General features: G+C 41.0%; 2 protein-coding genes across 2 annotated transcripts in view; one reads left to right on the top strand and one right to left on the bottom strand.

Moving 5' to 3' along the window:
* The window catches only part of LOC134214466 (opsin Rh4), a 371,396-nt gene that overhangs the window by 124,766 nt on the left and 222,983 nt on the right, over positions 1-23,647 (bottom strand). The gene's annotated exons all lie outside the window — the stretch shown is intronic.
* On the top strand, positions 9,177-10,655 carry LOC134208767 (uncharacterized). The gene has a single exon (XM_062684692.1). It carries the CDS (start codon positions 9,308-9,310, stop codon positions 10,568-10,570), a length of 1,263 nt encoding a protein of 420 aa, XP_062540676.1. The 5' UTR covers positions 9,177-9,307; the 3' UTR covers positions 10,571-10,655.

Below are 23,647 nucleotides of genomic sequence, written 5' to 3'. Positions count from 1 at the left end.
ATCACCACACCATAATTCTAAACACCCGCACTTCAATTATTCTTATTTGTTTGTTTCACTAGAACTTATTTAAACATACTAGAATACATTTTAAAATGTACTCACAAACCGAACAAAAATTCGCCTCGGCTGCTGCCAAAAGGCCAGGATGATAAAAATGATCCTTCATCGTTAATAGGAAAATTGTCTAATATGTTGACGTTATCATGTTATTTATAGTTCTCTCGATTTTAAAAGGTGAAATAAATATTGTTTTAAAGTATTTGGAAGAAATTTGGATGAGTTTATATATCTTCGCAACCAAATAAAAATGATTATGAATAATACCATCTGGCATCTTGTTGTCCTGGAACGTGCATATTTTTGTTTGCATCGCATTTTCTACCGTTCCGAGAGAGAATGAGAGTAAAATATTGAGAGATTGAGTGAAATTTTGCTTAGGCCGGGAACTGATTTTTTGTATGACGGATTGGGAATCGCTATGTCAGAAATGAGTGCTGCACCTCGTTAATTTAAATCAAATAAAAGCTTCTTTGAACGATATTTAGCACGAATAGCTATTTTTTAAGCTGAAGTGAACCCCAATGCAGTATTATACAGCCTACAAATTTCAGAAAAAGTTGCTTCCTGTCATAAATATCAATTAAATAATGCAGTCGTACGCATGTTAGGCCGGGAATGGGGTAAGAAACCCTATAGCATAAACTTGTAATTTGAAAAAAAATACTGGAACTAATTTTTGTAGAATATTTTTTTTATTTTTTTTTTGAAAAGTACTGTTTTGCTGATGGACTCTTAACTGTTAAAACAATAACAACAAAATGTTTAGTACTGCCAGAATTATAAACTTTTTTTAAGTCAAGTATGAAGCTCAAACTGGTTGAATAAATGGGGGCAATGGTCAGATGTACTTTTGAAATCACAGACGTGTTGTCTGAACATGACTATTTTATGAAGTTATTTCAAAGGTTCGGAATTGCAGACTTCCCGGACTATACGGAATACATGTGAAGTGTGAAATAGAATCGGTGAAGAATCATATCAGCATGCCCTACTACTTGTTAGCGGATGGACTACGGAGATTTTTGTATAGTCGTACGGAGGTCATTTCGTCTCAAGCACGACGGTTGCTGTCTGGGTGCTTCCCAACCCCCATACGATCTGAGATGTCTTCTCAGGTGCCTGGTTGCATATTTTCGTTTACCTTACTTTAAGCAAAGGTACGATACACTAAAAACAACCTTGATTATTGGGAGTTTTATGAAAAATAAAACATTCTTCCAAACAAGTTCTAAAATAATCTAAATAAATCTCTATTTCTTTATAAAAATAGCTAATCAAAATTACATTGGCTTTACGACACCGGGGTTGGTTTCCTTCTCAGCACCTATGTACGTGTGTTCTGAGGTACATAGGGCCAACGTAAACGATCTCCATCCTTGACTTCGGCCCAAGTATGATTCCTATCGACTTCGTTTATTTCTCTGTTATGGTTTCGTCGCCAGGAGATCCTAGGTTTGCCTGTGCTACGATGTTCTGCCGGATTCCTGTCCAGCGCTTGCTTGTAGATTTCTTCTCCGCTCTTACGTGGTGTGTGACCGGCCTACGTCCATTCACATTGTAGAGATGCTGTTGATATCGGATTTCGATGGACGTTAACATCGGTTGATCAATACTTACAAGTCGATGTGATCTCTGCTAATACACACCAAGTCTTACTGGCGTACACCCGGTTCTTTTTTTACACGGGTGGGTTTTAGTTGATTACGACCTTTAGCGTTGATGAAACTATAAGTTAATCCCATGGAAAAATTCACGAAAAATCAAAGAAAATGCAGGTGATATTTGAAAACCTGTGAAAAATCAGGTTAACCGGGAAATTAAAAAATACCAACCGAGAAAAAAAATATTGGGTGTATAACACAACAGATTTCACGTATTCGGGGTTTTATTTATTTATTATCAGACTAAGGCCGGAGTGGCCTGTGCTGCACATAAAAGTCTTCTCCATTCAGCTCGATTGGCAGAATCGATTGGATCTCCATGTTAAATGTTGATCTTGGTCCGCCGCCCGTTGTTGATTTTCGATCTTCTCCACTGTTTGCCCGGCAACCGCACAGTTGAAGTTGTTCACATCCAACGATTTGGTCTTGTTGACTTTGATGAGTGTCATTCAGCCACACGGCCAGGTCATTCAGTTTACTCTTGCGTTGATAAGGCAGTATCATCATCTGGGTTGAGGTCGTTCGATTGCTCTATGGTGGTGGGCTGCTAGAGCGGTCCATGATTTCGTCGATTTCGATGGGCAACAGCAACAGAGATTTAATACATCCATTCTTGCCTCACTCTAGCGATTCTATTGTGCAGGACTCTGTGGTCAATTAGTAGCAACTAGAGGGACTCTTGAAATTCAATGATGCAAAGCGTGACAGAATGGCTCTGACTTGATCGTGTGCGGCGGAATCCTGCCTGCTGCCGTCGGAGAATTGTCAACCTTTCCCTATAGCTGAATTAGGATAAGTCGTCAAAACTTCAAGAAGTTGTTCTAAGTGGTCGAGCCAACGTTTCAGCTGATCAGTTGGTACGGTGAGTGACTGACAAGTCGCGTCTTTCTCTGGCATCCACAGATTTGACCTTGCTCCAATCATGCGTCGTAAAATATCGTAGAAGAGGCTATTATTGACGATTGTTTCGGCTTTCCTTCCATCGTCGACCGTGGAGCCAACCTGCGCCCGTTTCTCCAGTATGCAGCCAGCAGCGTTTGACTTACTTCTCTGAAGCCGCTTTTAGTTGACAGGTCTAGTATTTGGCTCCTCTGGTAATGGATCAGCTGAAAGTGGAGACGGTACCCGTAATAAACGCAGCGCTGAAATCGCATTACATTATCATCTTCTAATTGGCGAGATCCGACAACGCATTGCACGGATTCAGCGGCAGGAGGAGAGGTACGGGCGACGAATCAAAATAGACCGACTAGAAGATCCAGCTGTGAAGAAATCGTTCGTTGAAGAACTTGGAGCTCGGGTAGTTGATATTCTGGAAGGTGGTAGTGTAGAATAGAAGTGGTCGACGAAGAATGCTTTTATCGCAACCGGCGACAACAGACTCTATGACACTACCCATAATTCCATTACCCATAATGCTGTTACCCCGAAGGCCACTATCTCGAACGCCATTACCCCGAATGAGCCAGTACCCCGAATCAGTCATGATTTCCAGTTTATAGTTTATTTAAATGAAAAAAACGTAAATCAAAAGAAGTTTATTTAGAATTCATGCGAATAATAATTACTTGTTTTACGAATTATTCAACAGTAAAGCAACTTCCGTCGAGCAAATTATGTATTTTCACGAGGATTTTGATCGTATATCCGTACTTATTTTTTGAGCCGATAGTCCTTTGACAAGTACACTATTAATGATATGAGTGTATTACTTCTACGTGAAGTTTAACGATTTACACTGATATGGAAATGTTATTTCTACCATGAACATGTACGTCTATGTTTGGAAGATGATATTAGCATTTCCATATCTTTGACGAGGTTCACCGTGTCAGACTCGGTACTCAATGGTGCAATTCGTTTCATTGAACTGAAACTATTTGACACTATTATCCGCTTGAAACTATTATTCTGCAATCCAGCTTTCCACGCTCGGTAATGGCGGCTTGTCGGTGTGTAAAAATCAATCGGTCACTGTACTGTTTGACACTAGCTGGAGGAAAGCTCACTGGCGTTCCTGGGTGAGGGGAAGGGAAAGAAGGCCTTTTCGCCAGTGAGTTTTCCTCCAGCTAGTGTCAAACAATATAGTGACCGATTGATTTTTACACACCGACAAGCCGCCATTACCGAGCGTGGAAAAACACACACACTAGAAATAACCCAACCGTGCCTGCACTCGTCTATGGAACCTATAGTGTCTATAATTATCATCTATGTTCGCCTTAAGCCGGGTAAACGTGTTTATTTAATGAAGGCATTGTCTCCTATGTTCGCATCGTATTACGCAAATGTGTTAATTGAAAAAAAAAAGCATTATCTCCTCTGTATGCCTTATCCCGGGCAAATGCGTTCATCCAATGAAGGCATCATCAACTATGATCGCCTTAAAGCGGACAAACGCATTAATTGAAAGAATGCATTATCAACACTGTCCTACTTCAACTGGGCAAATGCGTTCATTGAAAGAAGGCTTTATTTCCTATGTTCGCCTTATCCCGGACAAATGCATTCATTTAAAGAAGGCATCATCTTCTCTGTTCGCCTCAAAATGAGCAAAAACGTTCATTTTAAGCAGGCAAATCTCTTTTTTCTGCTTTATATCAGGCAAATGCATTGATTTAAAGAAGCTATTATTTTCACTTACTCCATTTCATGAATAACACTTTTCCAGATAATAATGGTGTAGAATGATAGGTAAAGTTAATTATTGACAAAAAAACAAAAATGTTGGTTAAATAGAACCTTCATTGCCTTTCTCTAAGTAACTGTAAGTAGCAAACTGACCCCACAATCATGGTCATTTTCTTCTAACGAATGTGCAAAATGGAGTGACTAATTATTGTTACGAAGTGACCCATATATGTGGGGTCAGTGTATATACTTTTATTATTTTCAAAGATTGTCATTTTACGATACATCAGTATCTATGGGTAATAAAAATAATGCTGGAAAAAACTACAGATTCGGAATGTATTCGGGATAATGACATTTCGAGGTAATGAATTTCGGGGTAGTGTCCCATTCGGGGTAATGACTTTCGGGGTACTGTCCCATTCGGGGTAGTGGCCTTCGGGATAATGGCATTCGGGGTACTGGGATTCGGGGTACTGGGATTCGGGGTACTGGGATTCGGGGTACTGGGATTCGGGGTACTGGGGTGAAGCCGCGACAACAACTTGGGTGTGCTGTGCACTCAGCGAAAAGAACGGATAATTGAGGAGCAAAGATTGAGCAACAGAGAGAATCAGATGAGTTCGAGTCCCGTCAACGGTATGTATCTCTGTAAGTAGGAGGCGGGCGCTGCAGACAGGACAGGACAGAAAGGATGGTTGCAGCAACCGGAGATTATCAATCACTCACTGACTTGGACAACTGAAATGTTGGTTCGAGCACTTCGAATGCTTTCTCCAAGTCTCAGTCAGTGTTCTTCATGAAGCAGCCATCCGAAGCATGAAATCTAAAAGGGCCCACAATGTCGGTCGGCTGTCGGTGGAGGTGTTCAGGGCTGATCCTATATTGTCTGTGCTAATGTTGTAGCAACTATTACGCAATATTTTCCGGCAACGGCAACAAGTTGGAAGTGTCCCTTTGTTTGTAATTCATTGACTACGGAAGGGAAGTCACGAAAAGTTGTGTGGCACCCAGGGTGCAAGGGATTTTCAGATTTTCAGATCGGAGCTTTGTCTAGCCCCATTCGGATAGTCGCTGATGTGAGGCAAGGATTTCATCTTCCCTGTTACTTCTGAGCGTAATCGATAAGATCTTGGTGGGTGCGATTGACTGTGTACCATACCTTGAGCTGCTTTGGCAGTTTATTTTCGTGTAACATCTAGACGACACTGATTTGAATTGGCTAATGATCACGAAACGCTATATTAGTACAACGAGCTAACCGTATGCTTCATTGCGACGGGTCTCACCAACAACGTCAGCATGACGAGGTGGCTGAGTGTCAACGGGAACAGCCCCTCAAACTTCGCAGTAGCCGGACGTTCGGAGGATTTCAATATCCCAGCAGTCTGATATCATCAGACGGCGAAATTAAGATTGACATGGAAGCACGAGTCAGAGAGGCTGGGGCTACCTTCGCGAGTTTTCGAGATATTCGGAGACCCAACCGGATTGTTTCACGCACCAAAATTCGAATGTACTACTCTATTGTGAAACATGTTGTGTAGGCAGATATAACGCAGATGATTTCTAAAATTCATAATTCTGACGGATATTGCTGGATATTGTGTGCTGAGCAACATAAACGTCATCAGACACCGATGCTGAAAACGTGGATGGAAATGGCCACATATTGCAAGGGAGGACGGAATCTGTAAGCAAGAGTCCCCTCAATATTCGGGACCTGATAGGGTATAGATTATTTTCGCATTTTCAATTAAAATAGTCTTGGTAACAAATTTATTGTCTATAGATGGTAACAAGTAAAAAATAGTTATGTACAACGTACAAAATTAAAAAAAAAAAAAATCCTTAAAAAAAATTTGTTTTCGCCCCCTCAATATTTTTGAAAATTTGAGGGGGGGGGGTGACATAAAATAAATTTAATATTTGTATCGGCCTTATAGAGATGCCATTGTTGAACGGTTGGACCACTACCAACGTCATAACGGATCACTTTGAGGAAAATTCATCTCAAATCAACACTCTTCCGTTTTAAATGGTGGTCCTGACAGATTTTCGCTTGATCCATCTTTAAAACCACTAACAGCAACTAAACAATTGTCCGATTCTTGCTAGAATATTTCAAATGCTGTTGACAATGGCCCCTTAATGTTTGGAAAGACGCAATAATAAAAATGAAAAGGATATTTTCTAATGCACTTAATTCATTGAATCTCGATAAGCTCGGGAAAAGTGCTAAAAGTTAAATTTCAACAAGTAATGATTAATTATTATACTTTTGGTAATCTGAATTTATTTTTAATTCCGTTAATTATAATTTTCGTAGAACTTTTTCAGAAGGTAGCTATCAATTCATGTTGTATGACGAACTTATGGCGCTTAAATGGACCTACAACTTTGTCTAACATGACTTTGCTGTAATTATGCAATCTGGGGCGTGGGAGGCAAAATGTCATTCAAATGACATTATGTCAAATGACACGTAACATTTTGGAGAGTTTTCACTCTCCAGCCTCAGATGTTATACTAAGAGCAATGTACCCTTGGACAAAAATATAGCCCTTCTCAAGCGTTATGAGTACATTCAAAATTATGGAATAAATTTGGCTTCTAAAGAAAGTTATGAACAAATTAGTCAAATGACATGCAGATGACATTTTTTGATTATCCCATACAAGCCACTGGCGAACTAGTTTTCTTGAATGCAACGCTAACTGGTGATTAGAAGTCTAACTATTTTAGTGAAAACGATCTAAGTAACTTTGACTTCCACTCTCCAATGGTAAACAACAGAGTCAACAAGAAACATGTTGACAGAAATCGTATAAAGATTGTGATTTTCAGTTCTCGATCCTGGTAAGTTAATAATAGTATTCAATATCGATGGACATCTACATTCTCACTGACAAGCAGTTTGACCAACACCGACTCCACCTCTCGTTTATTCAAACATCCATCAAGTTTTAACAACAGCGGCACGAACAATCAATTTATTCGACCAACAATATCACACACGAACGACCGAAGCGCCAACTTGAGCATCAACCATCAAAAAATATATGGGGGTTTGTGCAACTTCACTACAAATGCTCAAACATGTTCGGCGAACCTTGACTCCACTCCCGACAACTCAAACCAAAATCAAACCGTTTTAATTTTTTCCAACCGCCAACTGTCAAATGGTTGCTAGAGCAACTTAACACACGTTCAAACAAAGCAGCAACCGAAGCGTTTTCTTGGGGGCGGAGTCAATGTTCGTCAAACTGCTTGACTGGTGTGTACGTTGCATTATAGCACTGAAAATATGACATTTCCACTAGCAGTTTTAAATTCATTTTTAATGAAGTAAGATATTTCCTCCATATTGCTTCGAATGATCATGTTCCATAATAATACTTTTTTGTAGTATTTATGAATGCGTATTTTTGACCAAAACTGTATCTCAATTGCAGGATTACGATCACTTAACTATTTGTACGTGTTTGGGTCACTTACTGATCTGGCAATCTATTTTTTATTTCCGTGAACTTTGAGATCAGTTCTTCACTCATCTCGTAATTTGAATAGACATTGATTTATTTGTTATAAACATTTTAAAGGGGCCTGTTTTTTTTTTTCTATTTTCGTATATCTTTGCTTATTACCAGTATGTTTGAAACAAAGTTGAATATTCGTTTCTTTACTACTTCTAGGAATGTAGGGGAGAACGGTCCAAAATGCACCCCTTGAGCTTTTCCGATGTTTTCGCCCATATAAACAAAAATATCCAACCATTTCAACGTATAGGTGCAAAATTTACAAACACAGCTACATTTCACAATGATCTCCTATTCAAACAAATAATGTTTTCATGACATTCTAACGCATTTAAAAAATGTTTTAAAAATAGGGCTGGGGCAAAACGCCCGAATGGTGGTCTAAAATGACTCAATTGCATGTAAAATGATGGTGAACGCATGGTTGTTTGTTTTTTCTTAATGCATTGAACTAAAATCTTACGGATCTGGTGGAAGAATAGCAAATCGTTAAATTTGAGTGAATATCAAGGGATTATGCTAATTTTTCCAATGGAGCTCTATGATGGAGAACTAATTATGAATTGTAATGGTAATATTCGTTCAAAAATGTACTACAACAGATTATATGAGTGATTTTATGAGTGAGGCCATTTTGCCCCAGGGGTGCATTTTGGACCGTTCTCCCCTATCACATCAGCTAATCTTCCACCATTGAATTGAACAAATGGTTTTGTCTGAACATGATGGGGCTTGCGCACGTTTCGTCCAAATAATGACGCATGAACATGAATTGATAATGTTGTTCACCTCTTCAAGTAGAACATGTTCAAACAAGTTGGACCATGTTCAAAACGCTTGTTCCATCAAGTTTTCAAGGGGCCTTACGAAGGGTATCCAAGTTATTCGATTAAATGATTTCGAAAACAAACATTCTTGATAAGAAAATTATTTTGAGCTTTTTAGTGGAATGTCTTCGGCAGGTTTTCTTCTATTATTGTCAGTGGGGTTTTTGTCGACCAAATTTTATGAAATTTGGGCACAATATTCTTTGATATGCAAAAAATGTTTAAGCCAAATTTGAGCATAATCAGTCATAAAAAACCCCCCTGACAATAATAGAACAAAACCTGCCAAAGCCGTAATTCCCCTACTCAAATAATGATGCAAATTTACTCATGTGTGGTGAAATGTGTCTTCGTATGGCTGCACACTGCAGAAGTACCTAAGACATCCAGTGAGGGTGACTCATCGTCGCGCCGGGCGAGTGGTAAATCCCGCGAAAAATCACACGGACGCGACATGAAAAAATATGAATACAAGCAACAGTCCGCGTCCATCCGCGCCTAATGATATCGAATTATATTGCTGTCTGGTGTTGGAGTATAAATAAATAGTCTCCAGCACGGTATCTGGCAGTATCAGAATGCAAAGATGACTTCAAACAGTAACAGCATCCCTGCTGTCAACGCCGGTCAGCAAGCCCAGTTTGTTGGAGTTATCCCCGAGTACGACGCGGACACAGACGACTGGAGTGTTTATTACGAGATTCTGGAGGAGTACTTCAAAGCCAATGGCGTGCCGAACAGTAGTAAGGTTTCGGTGCTGATCAGCGTGATTGGCCCGGATACATACCGATTGTTACGAGACCTTTGCCATCCAGATTCGCCGAACAGCAAAACATATGACGAATTGTGTGAAATGTTGGCTAAGCAGTTCCTACCAGAGATTGCGATTTTCCGTGAAAGGGCCAAGTTCTACCGAGCAGAGCAGCAACGTGGTGAGGATGTCAAAACTTGGTACGCCAGACTGAAGAATTATTCGGTGAACTGCAAATTTGGAGATCACTTGGAACCACTGCTGCTGGATAAGTTCGTTGTGGGATTGCATCCCGGACCGATTCAGGATCGACTTTGTGAAGAGAGTGAAAATTTGACATTGAAAAATGCGTTGGATTTGGCTGCCAATCGAGAGTCTGCTATGCAGGATGATGATATGTTGGACGACATGGCTGATTTGAATCTGGACGACCATCATCACAGGGGAAGAAAGCATGGTGGTCGGCACCATCACCGAGGACGTCATCATGACAACGATCACGGCCATGGGGGTCCGCCACATCATGGCCACCATGGACCACCCCATCATGGACCTCAAGATCATGAAATGCATTCCCGATTTGGCCCCCGTGGACCACATGGACCGTATGGACCATATAGACCGGGCCCAAATCCCTGGGGACGTAACCCATGGGGACCGATGATGATGGAACGTTTTGGCCCAAGAGGATTTCCCGAATACGAGGGACCTGGATGGCCCTTGCGTGGCCACGAGATGAAACGTTGGGCAAAATTTTGCCGGAAGATGCAATCCCGGAGACTCAAAGCCAGTACAAGTTCGAGCAGTTCAAGCAGCAGCAGTAGCAGCAGCATTAGCAGCAGCAGTGATAGTGATGATAGCGACAGTGAGGAAAATAGGGGCAAGAAGGGACGCCGCCCACATCGTGGACACAAGAAAGGTGGTCGCCATGGAAAGTTAGAACATCATGGCGAAAAAGGATCGCGCAAACGACGTGGAGGACGAAAGGAGCAACAGGATGTAGATCCAACTGTTACGGAGAATACAGAGCCAGAGCAACAAGAAACGAATAATTTGTCACCCTTTGCTTTGGCTTTGCTGCGTCGGTCGCAAACTTGAAAGAGGACAGAGCTGCTTGTTGCTTCAATATTGATAGTGGTGCACTTGAAAACGCGAGCTGAAACAAAATTTGACTACGAAAAGTTCGTTCATAAAGTAAATTATTTTCATTTATACATTATTAGGGTAACGGTACCAATAGTGGAGGTATTAGTAGATCCTCAAAAGAAAATATTTTTTAAAAATTGATAATTATGGGAAATTTAAAGCTTTAATATCCTATTCAATAGATAAACTAATAAATTTGCTAACAAAAATGAGATAGATGTCATTTAACATCAACAATTACCAAATATTGCTTGCACCACTATGGGTACACTGTTCCTTTAGTGGCGGTAAAAATTAATTTTGGTTCCCATAGTGGTGCTATCCATTGGTTTCTTATGAGATTCGCCACTATTGGTACAGTTGCACCACTATAGGTGCAAGGGGGTCAATTTTGTTAAGGAAAATCATTGTTTTCAATAGTTTTTCCAGCGAAATCTTAAGATAAGTTGCATTTAACAGGATATTTAAAGCACGACGCATCAACTGAAACCATCGTAAAATGTATAAATATGATAAATCTCATTAAAACCCCACTACCTCCACTATTGGTGCTGCCTCCACTAAGGGTACGGTTACCCTATAATCTAGGTTATCCAATTTTTATTGTAAATAGTTAGTTAGGTTATCAAATTTTAAAAAACACTAGCGCCTCCTGATACATTATATTTAAAAAAATTAAGTTACAACATAATAATAATAATAATAATAATAATAATAAGGTGGGAGCTCAGGTGAAATACCCTGGGCGTCCATGAAAAACCACCATTTCGAGTAGGTGGGAGCTGAAGGCCCAATTCCTAAGCACCAATGAAAAACCACCCTCGGGCGAGCACTGGCGCTTGAACCTAGCTATTTAGCACTGTAAAGAATTAAATAACTTTACAGAACCGGTAGTTTCCGGGAATGAAAGCACACCCAAATATGGAGTTACGCTCAAGAACAATACCACCCATGCGATTGCCCGAGGAGGGAGCCCCTACTGGAGCTGGTCCTGGAACGGGGGACAGAGCGAGCGGCCAGCGGCTAGAGGAAGGAGAGGTGCAACAGCGACCCTCTAGTCATCGGGCTCAGTCCGTGCCGACAAGGCAAAACAGAAACGGCAGCAGAAGAAATCACCAAGGCAATGCTGCACCTGCTGATGTTGCTGTGGTTGATCGACGTCAATCACTCACGTTAGCGGGCCGCCGACGGCAACGGATCATGTGGACAAGGGAGATGAATCAGTACGTGATCCGTTGCTACTACGTTTGCACCAGGATGGAGACGGATATGTCCGGCAGACCGGCGATGCTGGAGATGTTCAATGAGAGGTTCCCTCGGTTTGCACCCCAACTTGACCAGAACAAGTTGTACACACGCCAGAGAGCTATTATGTCACATAATATGCTGACTCCAGAAGACGTAGAGTACATCAAGCGGGAAGTGCAGAGGGAATTAGGAGAGGAGGTGGAGGCAAGATCGAGCGATACGTCGAGAAGGAGTTCTGTTGGGTTGGATGCATCAATCGCAAGTAACCGTCGCGATTCGATTGCACCCGCTGCTCCAGGACCAACAGTGGAATTGCAACGACAGCAATTGAAGGACGAACTAGCTAATCATATGGGCACAGCAGTTACACAGTTCCGTGGGACAGACCCCATGTCCCGACACCGGATACCCAAGTTGCAGTACTCCTATCGGTTGACGAGTACAGTAAGCATCCTTAACCAGGATATTTTGCCACAGTACTTGGAAACCGTGGAGAACCTTGAGGAGCTGCAATTTATCGTGTATTCGGCTGCAGTGGCTGTTGTAAGAACGTTGGGATTGCGAACGCGCCCACAAGGTGAGAGTGATGGACGCGCACGCCCCAAAGCACGAAAACCCGCGTGGATGCGACGTCTGGAGACCCGCATCGCCACACTGCGGTCAAAGGTTGGTCGATTAACACAGTACAAGCAGGGGAATCGATCAACCAGGCTAGTTCGGAATGTTGCTGAAATTGTGAAACCCACAGAACTCCGTGATCTCACCGAGGCGAACATAACTGAGATCCTCGACACCCATGTACAGCGGTTGAGTGCTCTTGCTAAACGACTGCGACGTTATGGAGAATGTTCGAAGAGGAAGGAGCAAAATCGAATGTTCAACATCAACGAAAAGGAGTTCTACAACCACATCCGAAACGACAAAGACGGAGATTGGAGAAGTCACGCAGTTTTGGTCCAATCTATGGGAGAACCCCGTCATACACAACGGCGATGGGGTGTGGATGGCAGAAGAAGAGCAATATTGTGGTGGAATTGGAGACATGACCGCTATCAACGTGACCGCCCAAGACATACGTGAGGCTACTCGGTATACCAGGAATTGGGCTGCACCAGGACCCGATTTTGTGCATAATTTCTGGTATAAAAAACTCACAACAGTCCACGGGCGGATGGCGGAATGCTTCAACACGGTACTAGATAACCCCGGGCAGCTACCGGAATTCATCACTAGAGGTGTCACTTATCTTCTGCCGAAGGATCGGAACACTTTGAACCCAGCAAAGTACAGACCAATAACGTGCCTTTCGAGTCTGTACAAAGTGCTGTCATCGGTAATAGCGAGGAGGGTGCAGAACCATTGCGACGTCAACAACCTGATGACCGAGGAACAAAAAGGTTGTCGACGTAACACACGAGGCTGCAAGGATCAGGTCATCATTGATGCAGTCGTTGTTGGGCAGGCCACCCACAAGCAAAGAAACCTGAGCATGGCGTATATCGACTATAAAAAGGCATACGACTCAGTACCTCACTCGTACCTTCTTAAGGTACTGCAGTTGTATAAGATAGACGGTAACGTCATCAGGCTAATGCAGCACGCTATGGGGATGTGGAGCACATCCCTACACATTACCGACGGAGAAAAGGTGTTACGGTCCAGGACTCTCAGCATCAGGAGGGGCATATTCCAAGGCGATACCTTTAGTCCTCTATGGTTTTGCCTTGCCATGAACCCTCTTAGCAGAGCACTCAACCAACACAACTATGGCTATCATTTGAAGGGTGGGGAAAGGAGTACAAACATTACCCACACCTTCTTTATGGACGACTTGAAGCTGTTTGCGGAATCTGTGGAGAAGCTGCACCAATTTCTGCGGCTTGTAACGGTATTCAGCAACGACATCCGGATGGAGTTTGGTATCGATAAATGTCGATCCATACATCTACACCGGGGTCACCTGGTGGATGCCGACAGTTTCCGCGTCAACGAACAGGAGGAGATTCGAAACATGGTTGAAGGCGAAACGTACAAGTTCCTAGGTTTCCTGCAACTGAAAGGAATTCGCCATACAACGATCAAGAAAGAGCTGCAGGAAAAGTTCTTGCATCGTGTCAACGGTATTTTGAAGAGCCTCTTGTCGGCCGGCAACAAGGTGAAGGCGATAAACACGTTTGCTGTGCCCTTGTTGACATACAGTTTCGGGGTGGTGAAGTGGACCAAGACTGACTTGGAGGCGTTAGAACGAGCAGTACGAGTGGCGTTCACTAAGCATCGCATGCGCCATCCTAAATCGTCCATTGAGAGAGTCACCCTGCCACGTACAGTAGGAGGAAGAGGTGTCACCGATATACAAACACTATGTGTTTCCCAGATCCAGCAGTTGCGAAGATACTTCGTGGAAAGCCAGAACCGCCACGAAATCTATCGCGCTGTGTGTGAAGCTGACCACGGATTCAGTGCCCTGCATCTGGCGCAGGAGGACTATCAGCTGAATTGCGACATCAAATCTGTCGACGAGATGATCGCATCGTGGAAGCAGAAGGAGTTACATGGGACGCACCCCCATCAACTGGAGCTGGAATATATCGACAAAGCGGCGTCGAATACGTGGCTGGTGCGGGGTGAACTCTTCTCGGAAACAGAAGGATTCATGGTAGCCATCCAGGACCGGGTAATTGCGACGAAGAACTATCGGCACTATATATTGCACGAAAACGTGGAGGACCGCTGCAGGAAGTGCAATTCAGTAGGAGAGACGATCGAACATATCGTGTCCGGGTGTTCAGCCTTAGCTGATTCAGCCTATCTCGGTCGTCATAACGAAGTAGCCAAGATTGTGCACCAACAGCTTGCTTTAAAGCACAACTTGGTTAACCAGTTTGTCGCCTACTACAAATATGTGCCTGTCCCGGTTCTGGAAAATAGTTTCGTGAAGCTGTACTGGGATCGCGAGATCATAACGGATGTCCTCATTCGTGCCAATCGGCCCGATATTGTGGTCTACGACAAAAGGATGAAGCGGGTAACCCTCATCGACATTGCTGTACCGCTAGACCATAATGTCCAAACAACATTCTCCAACAAGATAACGAAGTACCACGACTTGGCGGAGGAGTTGAAGCAGATGTGGCACCTGGAGGACGTGCGTATAATTCCGGTTGTTATCTCAGCAACCGGAATCGTCTTCTGAGATCCTTAGGAGTGCTGGAACTATCTCATAACATCCACAGCATCCAAAAACAGTGGTTCTTTGAACTTGCAGCGTTGTAAGAAGATTCCTGAACCACCATAATTAATACATCCGGTGCAAACGTTTATTATAGGATTTTAAGTCAACCGGCGAATGAGATCCACAGAGCCTAATCCCCTTTGGCATTCAGATTGCCCGGGGTAGGTGAAAATTCCCAGCACGCTTGCTGAGGAAGTGCCAAAACTCTATAATAATAATAATAATAATAATCAAAATCGAGGTTGGAGGGCCAAGCCGGCCGATCACATGTTAAAAATAATTGTAGAACAAAAAATGTTTAAATAAAGAAGAATTTTACTACTAATATTTATACATTATCATTATCACTTCATTCTCCTTGACTTGCTTTTCGTTCATCAACATTCTTATGTGCATTTAATATCGTATCTGTTATTAAAACAGAGAAAAAACAAAATAGATATGACATGTGGAGCTATATATGAAAATTATATACATCATCGTGTGCATACAATCTTATCTCGTTGTACAATACCTATATGGTGAAAGGCATTTTAATATTATGATTGGAAATGCCTCCCCTACTAATGTATGATTGTTTGCCTCATGTTATTTAGAATTCAATAGTATCCTTTTTTATATTAACTGACATTTAGCATTTGGAATTGAAATCCGGCTTATATCAAATGTTAAGTAGGACATAAGTAGACTGACCATCGAGACTTCCATCATTTAGATTTCTCAAGGATCCTCCATCCACTCATGAACTTTCATTCGAGGTTTGGTATACAATTTTGTTAAAATATTATCAATTTTAAGAACTTAACTATTTTTTAGGATTGTTCTGAATTTTCAATAATCCACAATGCTTTCACAATGTGCGACTTTTTGCTTAGAAATCGACTTTCAACAATTTTACAGATTTTTTGGAACTCTGTATGAAGTTCCACACACTAAGTATTTCTTTTTCGAGTTCGACAAAATCGTGCACCAGCATATTTAAAAACTAAATTCGCGCCAAAAATGTCGTTTGTTGCTGATAATTATTAGTAAAATATTTCCCGAATCTCAGTGAATCCCAACTAGTGAATATAAACAATAATTGCTAAATCCATAAAGCCCACTTCATTTTTACACAGCTTTTTATATAACTTTAACGATTCAGAAGTTTACGTGAAATAAAAGAGGATGACACTTCATCAATATTGAATCACGCACTGTATTTGCCAGGAATGAGATGTATTTTTACGTAGCATGCCCGACTTTTTCAATTATTTTAGAACCAGTATCGCGGCAAGCCTTGACTCTGCCTCTTCTGGTCAGATCTCCGCGGCGTGCACATGCATCCACGGTGAGTCGCTGTCATAATTTCATTCCGGCCATTTAGGGCCGCACATTTTGGCGATCCTGCCAGTCTACTTTTTGGATCCTTTCGCTGATTTCATGAAGTGAGTTGAATTCAAGCGGTTAAATTGTGAAGAGAGATAAATTGAAGGCGCGGTTTATCTGGTTTGTCTGTAATACCGTAGGAAATTGGAATGCGGTTTGCAAAATCACAATGCGCGTCTGGAAGACCGGTGGAAAATGGTTTGTGGTTTACAAAACTATAAGGCGTGTCTGAAAGGTGGCCGAAAAGTGTATTGCAGTTTGTGAAACTACAAGGTGCGTATGGAAGGCCAACGGAAAATGGTTTACGATCTAGAACATCTCAAAGTCCTGCGAGGATTGATGATTTCATGTAACCACGGCGTTAGTGTACATGAGACTACCAGTTGAGCTATGATACATTTAACGAAAACTGAGAGAATTGGAGAAATATTCTATGCTGCACTGTTCGAAACTGTTCAGAAAGCCAAATATATTATCTACAAATTTATCTTGGAATGTACTGACTTAGTAGCCATAGCGGGATTACGTGTAGGGTCATTTATCTTGGAATTTGCAAAATTTATAAGGTTTCCGGATTTCACATACCGTTCTCACTCAAATCCCGAACACGACTCATATTCCGAACACTGGCGTTTTAGCACCCTAAAACTAAAATTTTCATTGGTTTTCCGTACTGAGGATCAAGATTACATACGAATTCAAGCTCATGTGCTGGAAATTACACGAATAAAATCAGAATGGGCATTTAAAAGCGAGTGATCGGAATATGAGTCATGTCCGGAATTTGAGTCAAAACGGTAACTATTCGCAAGTTAAAATTTAATATACGTAAGATGAATCGGGAGCTATTGGCTACATAGTATAAACATGTTACAGCGTATATGATGTAACAAAAAGACTCCGTTTGATTCGACTCATTTTTCCATCACTTTAAAATTACAGGTTGACGTTACTATGGGGCTTGTATTCAATCTATCTATATAATAAAAATGAAATGGTCTGTGTTCGTATCCGCATAACTCGAAAACGGCTGGATGGATTATCTTCATTCCTTCAGCAAATATGTTCGTTATCGTTTCCGATGGGTTTATATGGTATTTCCTCATGCAAAAATCACGAATAAGGTTGATCAAATCATGAAAAGCTAACATTAAGAACCGTATGGAAATTTCGCATGGGTAGTTCACAACGCGCATTTTCGCCTACTATGCAGGACAACGTCTGCCGGGTCGACCAGTATTGCATAAAAGAAAAAAAAAAGAAAAATATGAGATCAATTATTTCAATAGCGTGTAATTTTCAGATTTTTTAACTGTGTAGCAGTACTAGTTTACACGTCTCTCATAATATCCCACGTAATCCGGTGAAAATGGTTCTCGACAACGATTCGACGGGAACCAGAAGGCGAGGTGCTCAGCGGGCAATGTGGATCGATCATGTGGAGGACGATTTGCGGACCCTCCGCAGACTGCGTGGTTGGCGAAGTGCAGCCATGGACCGAGCTGAATGGAAAAGACTTTCATGTGCAGCACAGGCCACTCCGGCCTTAGTCTGGTAATAAATAAAAACTCAAAGGTGCAGCCCAATCGGGTTGTACGCAAAGGTGACGTAGGACTATGTAGCTATTTTAAATTGATAGTATTTGCCATAATAATTGTGTCGTTTTGTTAACATTGAGCAAACTGCTCGGAGGCCAACTGAATCAAGAAGTCGAATAGTTGTTCCCAGTTGGATGGACTTTGAGTCTCTAACCGTGGAATTAACATGACTCATTGACCGCTGAAGCCACTCGACTGGCTTTCAGTCGGGGACATCACAATCCTTACTTTGCCACGAAAACTTACATCGCGGGCAAAGACCAAACGTTGCATATAAACATATTTGTGTTTGGTTTCACGCCACTTCTGATTATGCTTATTTCTCCTTTATTTCGGCCATTTTTGAGAATGGCGTCCTCCAAAAAGGTCTTTATGCATACAAAAGAAGGTTGATCCGACAATCCGATATGAACTTTCTTCAAAGTGCAAAAGTCAATCGTAACTAGCAAATTTGATAGCGCGGCGGAGGGAGATGATGCAATTAATTTGAACGGATGGAATTACTAACAGCAACCAAGCTACCACGCTAAACCCGATGCCACCGAAACAATCCACTTTCGCAATTAGCTCTTTCTTTCCATAAAATGCTGGTCCTGAGAAGAACCAATTTTCTTTTCCCAATGCGTCTTTGTCCGATAACTTACTGCATCCAATCGCTTGTCGACACCTGGCGTTGCAACTGTCCGACCGCCACTTGATGATTTTTCGCTAGGCCTTCAAAAGTTGAAATAAATTTTCAGCATTGCCACCCACTCCGTGCTGCTGTGTCCGCTCGCTGCATTGAATGTCGAACCGCTCTTTGTGGAATCCCGATCAAAATGGCTCGCGCGCGCCGGAAAGCAGCTTTTTTGAATTTAATAAATTAAGCTCGTTAACCCCGCCCCTTTGTGATCTGATATGGGTGTAAATATAATGTACACTCATAACGATTAATGAAGGGGCGGGGCTAATGGAATTACTTCATTAGATATAAGAAAGCTGCTTTTCGGCGCGCGCGAGCCATTTCGATCGAGATTCCGCAGACAACGGACCGTTCGAAGAATGACAAATTCTAAGATTCCTTTGAAATTTTCTCGCTAGATTCTAAATTTGGTTATGAGATGTAGTTTATCTTGCGTATTGCTGCGAAGAACGACAACAGTTTCTTCAGAGTTTCTTCATTTTGCAAAACATTAGCTTTTGGTATCTGTCTGTCCGAGCGACGTTCATCGATGGGTGTTTGCTGTGTAAAGTGTAAAATTGAGGTGGCGTCTTCATTGATTTTATATAAAAGCCACCATTTTATACACAAGAAGGTTGATCCGACTATCCGAAATAAACTTCCTTCAAAGTGCAAATCTCAATCGTAAATAACGAATTTAATAGCGCGTCGGAGGGAGATGATGCAGTAAATTTGAATGGATGGGATCACTAACAACAACCAAGCTACCACGCCAAACCCGATGTCACCGAAACAGTCCATTTTCGCAATTAACTCTTTCTTTCCATAAAATGCTGGTCCTGAAAAGAACCAATTTTCTTTTCCCAATGTACCTTTCCAATTAACTGACACCTCAATTTGTAATAAATTTTCAGCATCGGCACTGGCGGTGCGGGATCGCCACAGTGCTATTTTTATGGTCAACCTTTTCTTCATATGAAATTCTCGTTCGTTGAGGTTGAATGATCTGCAGCAACACATCGAGCACCACCACCAATGCGATGGATTTCCTTTGAAAATGTTATTAACGCCTCCGTGATACTGTGTCCGCTTCGCTGCGATCGCTTTGATGTGTCTGCTCTGCGTAAAATCTTGTTCAAACTGAGGATTAGATCCAAACCCGCAAGTGATTGATTTTTGATGTCTGTGCTAGTGATACATGTTCGTGATTGGTTGGTTGACCTATTTCTAAACTTTTTATCAATTTTCGATAATAAATAGTTAAAATTCAGTATTTCCATATAAATACAAAGAAGCGTTGACTCATCCTTGATCGAATGGTCCAAAAAAATTGAAAATTCATCGAGAAACGGCTTAGATATCAAAGTTTTAAGTCTATCATACTTTCGTGACGGTCCCCGATTTTCGCAATCGTAAAGTGTACCCCAATATAGAAAACACAGACGTAGTCCTACGTCAAAACCCGCAGCTTGGGAACCCATGTTCTATATCATTGTTATGGTATTAAAACCATGATTATGTTTTTATTTTGGTGTGCAATTTTCAATGGAGTCGGTTTCTCAAATGCAACAGATGTTTACCTTTGTCTCATTTAAATAACCCAGAAAAAAAAAAGAATTCCATCCAATGCTGGTAGATTTTTTTTGCCTTCTCAATGAGAGAAGAAGGGGAATGTGGGGTTTGAGTACAATGCCTTAAGCGTGTGTTTATAGATTCTCACACCTCAGCGTGTCAGTCGGCAAGCAGCAAGCCATGACTCTACCCTTCTGATCAGATCTCCGCGGCGTGCACACGCATACAAGGAGAGTCGCTGTCATAATTTCGTTCTGGCTATTTAGGGTCGCACAATCAGTATGTAATTTATTCACGAGCAACCATTACCATTGCAATCAATAGTTATGATGGAAATGGTGCATTTAATCAAAAAAGTTGGTGTTTTTAGAAATAAATTTAAGCTCTCTTGGTGGAATGTCTTCAACTGTCTAAGACGAGTTAAGTACTTTCCATTAAACTTAATGGAATTAAATGGAAAGTATTAAACTTGTCTTAGACAGTTGGTGTTTTCAACAATTACGAGAAAGGGAATATCACTATCAGCTAAATTGTTTGGGTTTTTAATTATCTAGTCAAGATTTTCTGCTTCGAACGTAATATAACGTATAGTATGAAAATTGCATAGAATAATGTCCAATGAGCAGCTCGGATTAGCTCGAAGTTATTCCCATCCCTCTCATGTCCGTTTGTTGACAAAAAAGAATCAGCAGGACGGGGACAACTTCGAGCTACTTCGAGCTGCTCATTGAACAGCACTAAAATTTCGCAAAGGAGGCAAAGCGATGGAAAGACAACGCTGCAGCTCTGAATATTAATACTTGATATAGAGTTAAATAATAACAAATCTCATAAGTACGAGGATATGTTTGAAATCAGAAATGAAATCTTCGTTCCGAGTTAAATCGTGAGAGGAAGAAGAAATCTATTGAACTGATTGAAGGATTTTAGATTAGAACACATTTAAGGTAGTAGGCAAATTGTAATAAACAACACAAAGAATTCGGGCTACATAAACGACTCATCGCCTTTTAACGACTGCCATGTAGATGTAGATAAATATGGTAGGAAACACTCTATTAAAATCTCAAAGGTGTAGCCACAGAGAAACAGACGTCTCACTTTGAACAAATTGCAATCAAAATCATCGTCACGAAAACATTGTCGCCCAATACTAAAATCCCGGTGAGTGGCCATGCGGCAACCAGATGGCGGTAGTGTGCAAACGTCAAACACAAGCAAAATCGATGAAAGCGCCATCGGTGGCCGATTGACCACCTACAAAAAGTTAAATAAACCGTTAAAAAGGTGTACGATGGAACATATGTTGAGTGAGACGTCTGTTTCTCTGTGGTGTAGCCAAAAGATATTTTAGTTACCAGATAAAGATTGCCGCTGTCGTCGCTGTCCGGAACATCTTTTGCTGGCGAGGATAGGGGATCCAAATGTCAATGAAGGAAAAATAGGGTAAACTGGGGTAATATGCACCCCCGGGGCAAAACGACCTTTTGGCTTTTTTAGCGGTGTTCCAGGAATATTTTCAAGAATGTTTACTATTGAGTTGGTAGTTCGAGATCCGAATTACATGCTCTGTAGTAAATACTATCGAAAAACTGCCGAAAATGTACTCAAAAATGCCAAAGGGTCGTTTTGCCCCGGGGGTGCATATTACCCCAGTTTCCCCTACATACGATTTGACAGTCAGGTACCACACATGTTTCAGACAGCAGGAAAAAAAAACCGAAGCGACAATCTTCATCTGGTAACTAAAATATCTTTCAAGCTGTACGCAATTGGGTTGTTTAGGGCTGGGTACTGCGGATAGAGCCGCTTTTCTGCGCTCAAGCGAGCAGAGGGATATTTTGAAATCACTCCCATAAACAAAATTATTTTGCAGTTACTTGGCTGTCAAACATTTCCCGCTCTTCGAATTTCTCTTTCCACGCTGCATGAGAGTGCACAAATGCGCTAGACTCTACATGACTTTACGATTGTTTACATACATTCATGCTCCGATCAGCTGCGGAATCTCGTGAAATTTCGTAACGAATGCTTTTTAGTTGCATTCCCACTAAATTTCCACTCGAAATATAATGTGAGAATATTTGTTACAAAGAATACAAAACTCAAACAAAGTTTATTTTTATTTTTTTCCAAAATAATAATACTTCTCAATATTAGATCAGAAACGAACATAACCACAATCTTCAATGTTTGGCTCCGGCACAATAGAAAATTTTGGCTTCAGTTTGACAACCAAATTGATTCTATCCGCAGCACCCAGGTTTAGGGGTATCGATGTTTTTACATATTGTGAATCTGCAGGAAAAACTGAGCCGAACTCCAATTTTTCAGAATTTTTGGAGCCCCGGAAGTATTTTTAAATTTCATTTTAAATTTATATGGGACTAAAAATTGGTTCTTATGCTGCATGGGCCAACGTCACTCTATGAATGTTGATGTCATTCTATTCACGGAAGCACGCTAGTACCCATTAATGGATATTTTCGTACCCATTTCTAACAAAAGCAACATAACTCATTTAATGGGTAAATCGCGTTTACTCATTAATGAGTAAGTGCCATAAACTTCAAAAAATGGGTTTTTAATACTCCTGACTATTCTGATCCTTATTTTACTAAAACAGCAGCAGCAGAATTAAGGTTAGGATGAATTAAATTGAATCGAAATAATATCCCGTGTTGAATAATTTAAAAACGAATGGAACGTTATTTTTATTAAAATCTTGATTTCGAAAAGCAACAAAAAAAAACTTCTTCTCTTCCATGTATTCAAGTACTCAGCCTCCTCCTTGCTCCTTTCCTCAGCTCAAACTTATCCAGTTCGATGGCTTTGGTCATCATCGCGTCGTAGAAGTTTTCTTTGATACATGTCCTCTTGTAGCTTCTATATAATATAATTTACCCAATATAATCTTTCGGAAGAGATATTCGTTGATGAGGAAAAATACTCTTTTTTGTTTAAGAAAAAAATACCCATTTTTCGACATCTCAAAACAATTTAAAAAAATGGGTGAAATTGCCTCATTTAATGAGTATTTCAAAATTTCCGTGTTAATTGTAATGGCCTATTGTTTACTATATAAAAATGTTTACGAACAAAGTAAAAATATGTTGTAGATTAGAAAAGCATACTCTTTATGTTAAACTATAAAAAACCTCATATTTTTCTCTGCTAAACAATCCAATTGAGACGTAGGACTAATTCTGAAATTGACCAGTTTATTTGGACCGGTTAGACCGCTACCGACGCCATAACGGATCACTTTGAAGAAAATTCGTCTCAAATCAACACTCTTCCGTTTTAAATGGTGGTCCTGAAAAGCACAGATTTTCGCTTGATGCACCTTT

The sequence above is a fragment of the Armigeres subalbatus genome, chromosome 2, assembly GCF_024139115.2.
Source record: "Armigeres subalbatus isolate Guangzhou_Male chromosome 2, GZ_Asu_2, whole genome shotgun sequence".
Classification (NCBI taxonomy): Eukaryota; Metazoa; Arthropoda; class Insecta; order Diptera; family Culicidae; genus Armigeres; species Armigeres subalbatus.
The sequence above is the reverse complement of the archived record's forward strand: the minus strand, read 5'-3'. Positions and strand labels throughout refer to the sequence as shown.